Source organism: Geotrypetes seraphini, chromosome 1 (assembly GCF_902459505.1).
Source record: "Geotrypetes seraphini chromosome 1, aGeoSer1.1, whole genome shotgun sequence".
NCBI lineage: Eukaryota > Metazoa > Chordata > Amphibia > Gymnophiona > Dermophiidae > Geotrypetes > Geotrypetes seraphini.
This window is the reverse complement of record NC_047084.1, coordinates 245,263,444-245,275,222: the sequence shown is the minus strand read 5'-3', so window position 1 is coordinate 245,275,222 and position 11,779 is coordinate 245,263,444. Positions and strand designations below refer to the sequence as shown.

At 40.2% G+C, this 11,779-nt stretch overlaps 1 protein-coding gene across 1 annotated transcript in view; it reads right to left on the bottom strand.

Annotated features, from left to right (window-relative positions):
* Nucleotides 1–126: 126 nt before the first annotated feature.
* The window catches only part of LCORL (ligand dependent nuclear receptor corepressor like), a 108,622-nt gene continuing 96,969 nt past the window's right edge, over nucleotides 127–11,779 (bottom strand). Inside the window, exon 6 of the mRNA XM_033959339.1 lies at nucleotides 127–4,994. Within this exon, the coding sequence (XP_033815230.1) occupies nucleotides 3,965–4,994 (1,030 nt within the window). The 3' untranslated portion in view covers nucleotides 127–3,964. The remainder of the gene's footprint in view (nucleotides 4,995–11,779) is intronic.

The following is an 11,779-nucleotide window of genomic DNA, read 5'->3' as shown; positions in this document are numbered from 1 at the left end:
GTCAGTGCAAAGTCTCCTATCAATTTTACTGTATAAGTATCAAGCTAGCACAAAAATATAGTATATTATGATAAAATCAAATGAGCCAATATATAATCTTTTCTCATTTACTGAATGACTGAAATCACAAACCAATTTCATTTCAGATTTTATGTGCAAAAGCATTGAAGTGCTTTACTACAAATTACATCCCAAAACCACATTAACCAAACAAATTTACAATCAGATTTAGGTTTAGAACACAAGAGGAAACAATTACAGTACTTTTACAACACAAAAGTTAGATAACATGAAATTCATTAGAAAATATTGTAATAAATAATTCAGGAATTATAGTGCAATTGATTTATGCATAAATATGACTAATTGTCTAAAAATCAGTTTATATTAACAAAATTTGTCAAAAATCAAGGCAGTCACAAAGTTTTACTATGTTACTGCGACAATGAAAATACTGCAATAAAAAAAACACACAAATACAAGTATTTGTACTGTAAACAACTAAAAAAGTTGCTAAAGTTAATATACAATTTAATATAAAATTGTCATTAGCTACCAGAAATGTTCAAACAACTTTACTGAGCAGTAGTTCTAAAAACAGAGGCACTGTTTTTTTCTTTTTTAAATATAAAATACTTGAGAAACATTAAAGTAGAAAGCACATAAGACTTGCTTTAACCTTCATTTAAAAGTGTGCTGAAACTTGAATTTTCAGAAACTGTTAATTGCCAGTCAGTGTCTAGTAACCATTTATAGTACAGTCCAAAAGCATAATTTAAATAATGCATTAGTAGAATGTATTGAAATTTGCCTTTTTATGCTTCTCTGTTTAGCCTTAGATTAAAATCTGTCTTGTGAGGTTTAAGTATTAAAGTATCAAAAATATGTTACTATACTATTAGACCTGAAAATAAATATATGTACTAGACATCGGCAAAATTAATAGAATACTATTTATAAAAAAAATAAACCCAACTAAAAATGAACAGTGATGTTAGCAAAATATCCCTGATTATACGAATCCTGTTGTTTCTTTTCAGATCATCTTTTAAATATGGAACTCATCCTACTGTCAGTATACACCTCCACCCAATATGCATATTATCTGGTGTCTAACAAGTGCTCAGTATTCTAAAATTTCTAGGCATCATCTGTCAAATGTGCCTCTTTTAGGAACAAAAGTCTATCAAAAAGGTCGGTCTTACTGTAAAACGTTTTCACTTTTCTTTTGATTGGGGATATATCTAGATGTTACACCATATATACTTAAAATTTCCTCAGCAACTGATGCAGTGTAGTCTGCTTATACATTTAGATTATGTATTTAGTAGATGCATAATTTACTACATTATATTCTATTTTGAATTAATTTTACAACACACAAAGAACACATCAAGCAGTCAGAGAATTCAGGAGAGTCCTAGAAGACTAATGCCCAACCAACTTTGAAATGTGTTTGCTATAGTTTTCCTTTTCCTAATTATTTACCAAAAATGTATTTCGGAGGTGATCAGTAGCCTATTGGCAGCTTTATGTATTACCAACACATGGGATCATGACTCAAGTTCAGTTTCTTTTCCTTGGGCAAAAATGGGAACACAAACACTGTAGAAGCAGCAATCTTAACCCCTATGGAAAAGTTTTGTAACTTTTATTCTGTGTTTGCGGCTGACTTAAAAAGTGGTAAAGTAAGTTCGCAAACCTGAACTTGGGATTCTAGAATCACTAATATTTCCAGGATATCTACAGAGACTATAGTTGAAATCAGATCATATGCACTAGAAATCTATAAATCCCAAATGATCTTATAACCCCTATTGGTATCAAGGCATGTATGGGAAGCTCTTAACTACAATATGGGCTTATAATTTGTCATATTGGTTAAAGGGGGGCTGAGATCATAAAGCAAATTCAAAGACTTCAGTCAGGAAAATACAGGGCATATTTCGACACTGAAAATACAAAGGACTCAAGTGTGTGCCGACATTTGTTTTCCCTAGTCTTCATTCAGTCAATTAGTTACAATGAAGTTGAATTTTCCTTGGTAAGTAGCTAGAGTCTATGGCCTAGTAAAAAGAGTGGCAAGAGACATACATATGCCACTTGACTAAGTTTGTGGTGGGAGAAATCTGATCAGAGTATCAAATTTACACAATGATGCTGGCCTACTGGACATTCAATCTAAAATAGAAGACCATATTCAAATATATAACAGCCAGAAAGGGGGATTTTATGCACTGCAAAATACACAACTGACCAACTACACTGGCTGAGTCATGTTTTTGTGGTGTACAAATGAACCAACATGCAGTTAAATCAAAGATTTGTTTTGTAAAATATCTATTAGGTGGCATAAATGTAGTTGTTAAAATTAGGAAATGTATAAAATGGCTTTGCTAGCTTAATATTTCTTTATTTCATTGTGACAACATTTTTGAGGAAAATAAGATTCTTAATAGAATTCTGAATATATAAAGCAAGCCACAACCATACTTACGGTTTTATGACACTTTGCTACTAAAAATTATGCATTCCATAAAATCCAAATACTTAAGAATTCATTTAAAAATCACTATCTTGAGAGGTCTCAGGTGAAAATATTAAAATGAACTGACCAGTTTCTAACTGATTTATAAAGAATATACATGACTGAAAGCTCAAAACAGTTTACATAACTGTTTTACATTTATAAAACTATTAAGACCCTGAACAAACTGCAATTTGGTTTTTAGCAAAATATTGGCCTACCAAAATGAAGTTTGAATATTCATTTTGACTGAAAATAAGAGTATTGAAATGTTACAGCAGCAAATACATTACAGTTACAGTGAGGTTTCTCAATAGGAGTGTGACACAATCCTTAAACAAAAATGTCAAAAAAAATTTATAGTAGTCAAAACATCAACTAGCACGCATTTAAAACCAAAGTCACCATTCTCAAGCTTATTCTGTGCATATTATAAACATGCTCTAAGTTGCATTCTAACTTTCTCCTTTGTACTTAAGTTACTTTCCAAAAGTCTTTTTAAATAAATTATTTGAATAAAGTTTCCTTTTTATGGTATTATAGTTTCATCATATATTCATTATGAGTCTATAGCTATTGTGGTTTTAACTGTTACTTTCCAGTTTCCATAAATACTTCATTACAAAGCATATTTCATAACCTCAAACTCTTGCTATATCCAACAAGAAAATTATGCTTAAAATGATAGATTTCCCTCATTCTCTGATAAAACTTTGCAGCAGTGAAATGGTTAGTTTTCTACTTCCAAAGAAGTGTTGAAATGTACTCAACATTTTTTGCTACAAAATGTATTCCCTTAATTCCCTATGATCTGAGGCTTTTTCCTTCTTCATCTGTACTGTGTAACTGGGGCTGCCCGTCAAATTTTAGTGGAGAGTAATTGGGATATTTTGGATAATTCTCTTAATACTGTACATATTCACCTCACTGGTGAGGAATTAGCTACACTTAAAAATGTCCCCTTCCCATGATTTGTTTAATCCAAGACTGTCTACAACAGTTGGTATATGAATGTTTTAGCTGAAATATAAAAGTTTACAAACCTTAATAAGATGGTTTATTAAATAGCTAGGAGGAGAATAGTTTTTCCAACAGTTAATCAAATCAATGCTTCACTTGACAAGTATCTATTTTCCCCAAAAGTGTTATGTTATTGACTACTAAAACCTGAATCTTTTTCATCTAGTTATACAAGGATTGTATTAAATACAAACTATAAAATTAAGTGCGCAACTATTCTGTCCACAGTGAAAACCCTGAATAAACTATTTCTTAAAAGGCATGTATGTGGTTTTGAAAGGTATAATTTTATATCTCCTGTTATAGTGAGCATATGTATTTTTCAAACACATATGTATGCATTTGCATACATACGTACATACACACATGCACACACGCGCGCACATACACACACACACACATATCAATGAACATAAATTACAAAAGCTTGCTGCTGTTTTTGGAGCTGCCAGTCCCTGAATTTGTCACATTATATAACTCAGTATCTGATAATCTGAGTTTCTTCTTCGGTGGAGTCTTCAGTGTTCCAGATCTTTCTTTAACTTTGTATTCTAAAGTGCTGTGAGGTACCCCATATATCCCTTGTGCTTTGGAAACACTCATCTTTCCACTCATTACCATACCAATTGCTTCTTCCATTATTTCATGGTCATACTGTCGATAGCGGCCACGTTTTTTCCTTGGCTGCTTATTATCTTTGCGATCCAATCCATCTTCTGCATGATCAGATGATATATCAATTGTCCCATTCTTTGTATTAAGACACAAAGGAGAGAGATCCCCATGGAGAATGTAGGAATCAACATTTGAATGAGTTACATGCCCAGAACATTCATTTTTGTTCTGTTTGGGGAGTATATTTTTCAGTTTTTGAAGAGCTGATCCTCCAAGGACGGAAGGGGTTTTGGAAACCTTATACATAACATCCAGAAGACCAGATGTATCGGGCTGTGGCTTGGGCACAGAAGATCGTACCTGAGGAATTTTTAATTGTACAGTAGGATATGAAGATTTAAAATGTAGACCTTCATTTTTTTCTTTGAACTGAGTAACCATTCTCTGTAGAGTTAATTGATGGAGGTAACTGGAAGCAGTTGGGAATTTTATTTCTGAGGTTTCAAGTAAACTGAGTTTATTTTTTTCTGAACGCTCTGCTTGAGTTCTTGCCCACAAAGCTACTTTCTGCAGTACTGCACATGTTTCTTTACTATCTTTACATAAATAGCTATCACTGAAATCTCTAGTTTTGTTTTTAAAATATGCAGGCTTTCCTGCTGGTAAGGCTTCTAAGTGGAAAAATAAAGTTTTTTGAGGTATGCCATAGAGTATGGATGCTTTATTCGTGTCCAGTGCTCCTGACTGAATGTCTTTCAAAGCTTTTGAAAGCAAGCCATCTGCAAACTCAGCACTTCTTTCCACATAGTCCTCTCTGTCCCTGTGTCGCTTCCTGGATAGATGGAATGAAATGATGGTAAACTGATGCACTGTATGAGAGGCTTGCATATAGTAATGCAAGGGAATGGTCCACTCCTTTATTATACTCCTTGCTTAGGTAACATCACTGCTTCTCACATTGTTTTAAGTCTTTGAGATCTGGCAGTTACTTGTAATCGTAGCAAATGCTACAGACCTGTCAAACATACGATGGCTCGTACAGCAGCCTTTCCAAGAACTCTTAGGTCCCAGTTCTGTATTTGCATATAATACTTGTGGATGTGCTTGCTATTTCCTGTGATAGTTGCTTCCAGAGCAAAAATATGTTATGTTTAGTTACGCAATTTGCAATCATTAATTCCCAAATCCTATAGGATTTTGTTACTAGAAACGTGACGTTACCGCTAAACAAGTAATAAAAGAGTCAACCCCCTTACAGAAAATTTGCAGAAGCAACATTAAAACACAAAACCATTAGATACTTGCATAAGACCTATGTGTAGCCATGAAATCACATTATTAAAATCAACTTAAAAATCACATCTCAGATTGTATTATGTTCAAACAACTGCTTTTCTCTTGTCTAAATTTGCCTGAAAAAGCTCAGTTACTTACCGTAAAGCACAGTTACTTACCGTAACAGGTGTTATCCAGGGACAGCAGGCAGATACTCTCACATGTGGGTGACATCATCCACGGAGCCCAGATGTGGACAGCTTCACAAGCAGATTTGCTTGTAGAACTTCAGAAAGTTTACGACTGCTGCACCGCACATGCATGAGTGCCTTCCTACCCAGCACAGAGCGCGTCTCTCCTCAATTCAGATAGCTAGCAGAGAAGCCAACCAGGGGAGTTGGGTGGGTTGTGAGAATATCTGCCTACTGTCCCTGGATAATACCTGTTACGGTAAGTCACTGTGCTTTATCCCAAGACAAGCAGGCAGCATATTCTCACATGTGGGTGACCTCCAAGCTAACCAAAATGGGATGGTGGGAGAGTTGGCAACTTAGGAGAATAAATTTCGTAATAATCTCTGGTCAAAATGGCCATCCCGTCTGGAGAAAAAATCCAGACAATAATGAGAAGTGAATGTATGAACCGAGGACCAAGTGGCAGCTTTGCAGATTTCCTCAATAGGAGTAGATCTGAGGAAAACTACTGATGCCGCCATGGCTCTGATTTTGTGGGCTGTGACTCGACTCTGTAGATACAGTCCAGCCTGAGCATAGCAGAAAGAGATGTAAGCAGCTAACCAGTTGGAGATGGTGTGCTTGGAAATCGGATGTCCCAACTTGTTTGGATCAAAGGAGACAAAAAGTTGAGGTGCATATCTATGTGGTTGAGCGCGTTGCAAGTAGAAAGCCAAAGCACGCTTACACTCCAAAGTGTGAAGAGCCATTTCTCCAGGGTGAGAATGAGGCTTTGGAAAAAAATACTAGAAGTACAATAGATTGATTGAGATGAAATTTTGAAACCAATTTAGGTAAGAATTTAGGATGAGTACGGAGGACCACCTTATCATGATGGAATCAGCGATTAAGAGAAAAAGAACCCAAAACCGCGGACTTTAGAAGGCACAAGTGAAAATATTTCACGCAGAGAGTCGAAGACGGACTTCTTGGCTCCGCGGAAAAATAAGAACTGAGGACACTCCCTACGCTGGGCGGGAAGGCACTCACGCATGCGCGGTGCGGGCGACTCGAAACTTTGAGTTTCTTCAAGCAAGACTGCTTGTGAGACGTCCGCATCAGGGCTCCGTTGGATCACGTCACCCATTTGTGAGAATACCTGCCTGCTTGTCCTGGGATAAAAACCACTTTCTAAGTGAGATATTTAAGATGAGCCGAATCCATTGGTTCGAAAGGAGGCATGAGCAAGAACATTGAGGTCCCAAACCACTGGAGGCGGTTTGACACTGAAAAGACCTTTCATAAATCTGGAAACCACAGGATGAGCAGAGAGGGGTTTCCCTTCAATAGGCTGATGGAAAGCAGCGATGGCACTGAGATGGACTCAAATGGATATGGATTAGAGGCCTGATTGAGACAAATGGAATAGGTAATCCAAAACCGAAGACAAGGAGGTAGATTGAGGGTCCTTGTGATGAATGGTGCACCAAGCAGAAAATCTAGTCCATTTCTGATTGTAGCATTATCTAGTGGTAAGCTTCCTAGAAGCCTCTAAAATGTCCTGTACAGATTGAGAAAACTGTAGAGTGGCAGTTAAGTTGTGAGATACCAAGCTGTCAGGTGTACAGGCTGCAGGTTGGGATGAAGCAGAGACCTATGACTCTGTGTAAGCAGAGAAGAAAAACTGGTAGAAGCAGTGGCTCCCTTCTGGTGAGTTGAAGTAGAAGGGAGTACCAAGGTTGCCTGGCCCACCAAGGAGCTATCAGAATCATGGTGGCATGTTCCTGTTTGAGTTTGACAAGTGTCTTGAAAATAAGAGGGAATGGAGGGAGCGCATAAAGAAAATGATTCGCCCATTCCAGTAGAAAAGCATCTGCCTCCAGTCGGTGAGAAGAGTATATCCTGGAGCAGAACTGAGGAAGTTTGTTGTTGTGGGGAGACGCAAAGAGGAATCCCCCACTGAGAAAAAATGTGATGAAGAGGCAAGGCAATTGAGTGTCCATTCGTGAGGTTGTAGAAGACGACTCAATTTGCTCGCCAGACAGTTTTTCCCTCCTTGAATGTAGACTGCTTTGAGGAAGGTGTTGTGACGGATTGCCTAATCCCACACTTGTAGAGCTTCCTGGCAAAGAGGGAGAGATCCTATTCCTCCCTGCTTGTTGACATAGTACATGGCGACTTGGTTGTCCGTCCGAATGAGGGCTACCTGATCGTGAAGAAGATGCTGAAAGCTTTTAAAGCACTGAAGATCACTCTGAGTTCCAACAGATTGATGTGACACTGACGATCCATGCTGGACCAATGGCCTTGAATACGGAGACCATCGAGATGAGCCCCCCCAAGCGTAGGTCTAAGAATCTGTCGTGAGAACCTTCTGATGAGAAGGGGTTTGAAATAATAAACCTCTGGAGAGATTGGAAGAGAGCATCCACCAGTGGAGAGACTATCTAAACAAAGGCATCACTCTGATGTGTTGAGAGAGTGGGTCGCAAGTCAGAAACCACTGAGATGCCATGGTCCACTGGGGAATTCTGAGGTGAAGTTTGGCAAAAGGAGTCACGTGAACCAGGAGAACCATCATGTGGCAGAGATGAACGAGAGCCTCCTGACGTTGTTGAGGAAGGAATGCTCCGAGCCTAGAACAGCCTAGAACAGCTCCGATGAACTGCAAAATTTGAGAAGGCTGTAGCTGGGATTTGGGAAAGTTGATTTCAAATCCCAAACTTTGTAGGAACCATGTAGTCCCGTTGGGTTGCTACAATAACCCCCTGAGATGTGGAATCTTTGATGAGCCAGTTTTCCAAATACGGAAAAACCTGAAGACCCATGGCTGCGCAGAGCTGCTGCTACCACCACCAGGCACTTGGTGAAACTCTGGGAGATGAGGCCAAGTCGAAGGGTAGTACTCTGTATTGATAGTGATGATTTCCCACCCAAAATCTGAGGAACTTGCGAGAGGCTGCGTGAATGGGAATGTGAGTTGAGTATAAGCCTCTTTGAGATCCAGAGAGCATAACCAATCGTTGTGGTCCAGACGGGAATACAAAGATGCCAGTGACAGCATCTGGAATTTTTCTTTTACGAGAAATTTGTTGAGAGCTCTGAGATCCAATATAGGTCGCAGATCTCCCGTCTTCTTCGGGACAAGGAAATAACGGAGTAAAACCCCGTGCTCTGCTGTTCCAGAGGAACTTCCTCGATGGCACGGAGACGAAGCAGAACCTGAGCTTCCTGAAGAAGGGTGAACTGCGACGAATTGGAAGAACACTCTTTTGGGGGGGGGGAGATCTGGTGGAACTTGAAGAAAATGAAGAGTAATCCTCCCTGATTATTGTGAAGTCCCAGAGGTCAGATGTAATGAGTTCCCATCATTGATAAAAATGATGGAGACAACTTCTAATGGGAAGAAGAGTGTACAGAGGCAGAACGATTGAGATTATGCTCTGCGTTAGGTGGTCAAAAAGGCTGAGTGGACTTGGGTGCAGCAGGAGTCTGAGGTTTACGCTGCCATTGCTGTTGTTTTTTAGGAGGCGGCCTTGAATAAGGTGCTGACTTCTGCAGATAACGCCTCTGATAAGATGGAGGAGGCCTATAGCTCTTAGCAGTGGAAGGCTTCAGCCTTACAATAGAGGCAAACGATTTCTCATGCTCCGACAAGCGCTTTGTAGCTGCTTCAATGAAGTCATCAAACAACTTATTTCCCTGACATGGGATGTTGGCCAGTTGATCTTGCAAGGTTTGGATCCATGTCCACAGTTCTTAACCAGGCTAGACGACGCATGGCCACTGAGAACGCAGTGACCATGGAGGACATCTCAAAAGCATCCTGAACCATATGCATGCACAGTTGACCTAGAGTAGAATGCATATACTGGAACTCTGAAAGCCAATGTTTTGGGAGATACTTGAAGAAAGCGGGCATAGCATTGACCCAATTCTTAAGATAAGATGTAAAAACAAAATTATAGTTTAAAATCTGATTTGTCATCATCGAATTTTGATACAGCCGTCGGTCAAACTTGTCCATGGTCCTTCCCTCTCGGCCAGGAGGGACTGTGGCATAAACTTTAGCAGGATTGGTTCTTTTTAAAGAAGACTCTAAGAAGAGATTGATGGGATAGTTGAGACTTCTCAAATCTTTTGCAATGAACCATCTTATAGCGAGATTCTAGCTTTGCCGGCACAGCAGGAATTGAGTATCCAGATTCCTTTTGAAAGTTTGGGAAAGAATGCCATTCATGGGTAATTTTAAAGAATCCCTAGGAGGATTAGGCATACCCAGTTCTTCTAAATACTCCTTAGAGTATTTTGAATCAAACTCCAAGGCAATGTTGAGATCTTTACTCATTTGACACAGGAATTTAGTAAAGGACACCGGATCAGAAGAGGGATGACCCTGCTGAGGTGAAGGAGAACGAGACCCCCTCGAAGTTCCCCTGACTGCAGAGAAAGAAGGTGAAGCCTCCCTGGAATATTGATAGCGAAGTTCCGAATCCATAGGTAAAGACGTGGAGGACTGTCCACTCCTGGAATGAACAGGAGAAGCAGAACATTTCCTTTTTGATGAATAAGTTGGTGAAGACAATCTCACAGGAGAAGAGCTCGACTGTCGAGAATGCTGTTGATAAGGTTCTGCAATCAATGTCCTCATCAAAAGAGTTGGAGGTCTCGAAGAATCGTGATGCCTCAGTGAACGTGGCCTACCTTGAGAAGAAGACCTTGGTCGAGATGAATACCTGGACAGATGGTGTGGAGATGAACTTTGCCTCGGAGAAAAAGGCAGTGATCGAGTCAAATCCAGCTTCGATGAGGAGTGATGAGGTATCTTCATCTTACGACTCGAAGAAGGTAATGCCTCGTGCTGTGGAGGAATGGAGGTCGAAGATTGAGATCGAGACAATTTCAAGGACTCGTTCAGATTGACCTCGAGGCACTCTCAAGGACTCGACTCCTTGCGATACTGCTGAGTGCTCAGGCTGGACTGCAGGAAGCAGGGTCGAGGCAGGAGTTAATTTGGAAAGCATATTACCAAACTCCTGATGCAGAATAGCCTCCAACATATTCTGCAAAGCTGGCACCGAGACCACTGGAGCTGGTGCAATTGGTGCAGCTAGAAACTCCGAGGAAGATGACCTCGAGGACGAATGCTTCCTCGAATTGGATACCCGCTTTTTGGAAAGCCTCGAAGCAACAGATCCTACGGAGCTCGTCATTGGAGTGTGTTATGACTCCTGAAGGGGTGGCTTCAATATCCTACCTGAAGGAAACACTGAGGAGAGCAGTCCTTCCGGGGACGATTTTGCAGATTTCACTGAAGATGAAGACTTCTCCAATGAGGGAGGCTTTAGTGAGCCCGAGGTCGAAGATTTAAGTCCTGTAGCAGACTTCGGCACAGTCGAGATCGAGGTTGGAGTCGAGGATTTTGGAGGCAGATCCATGGCTCCAAAAATTTTTTCAATATCTTACCTGAAGGAGACACTGAGGAGAGCAGTCCTTCCGGGGACGATTTTGCCGATTTCCCTGAAGATGAAGACTTCCCCAACGAGGGAGGCCTTAGTGAGGCCGAGGTCGAAGATTTAAGTCCCGAAGCAGACTTCGGCACAGTCAAGATCGAGGTCGAAGTCAGAGTCGAGGATTTTGGAGGCAGATCCATGGCTCCAAAGATTTTTTCAATCTGAACTCGACGACATTTAAGGGCTCGATTTTGAAGTGTAGCACAGCGGGTGCATGACTCCGAATGATGGTCCGGTCCTAAACATACCAGTTATGTGGATCAGTGATAGAGATTGCGTGTTGACACCAGCTACACTTCTTGAACTGTGCAACCAGCCGGGACATGGAATGGAAAACAGCTGCAGCCAAATCAAAGCTCACAGGCTGACACCGAACAGGAAAAATTGTAAAGTCACTTTTTGTTTTTTTACAAGCGCACCGCACGACTGTGAAAAAAAATAATAAACCACACGAGTTGCGGCAATGAGAAGACATGGTACCAACTAAATCTCGCACAGAGCTTCGCGGAAAACTTAGAACTGAGGAGACTCACACCCTACGTTAGGCGGGAAGGCACTCGCACATGCGCGGTGTGATAATCACAAACTTTCCAAAAATTCTTCATGCAAGTCTGCTTGTGAAGCTGTCCGCATCGAGACTCTGTGGTTGATGTCAC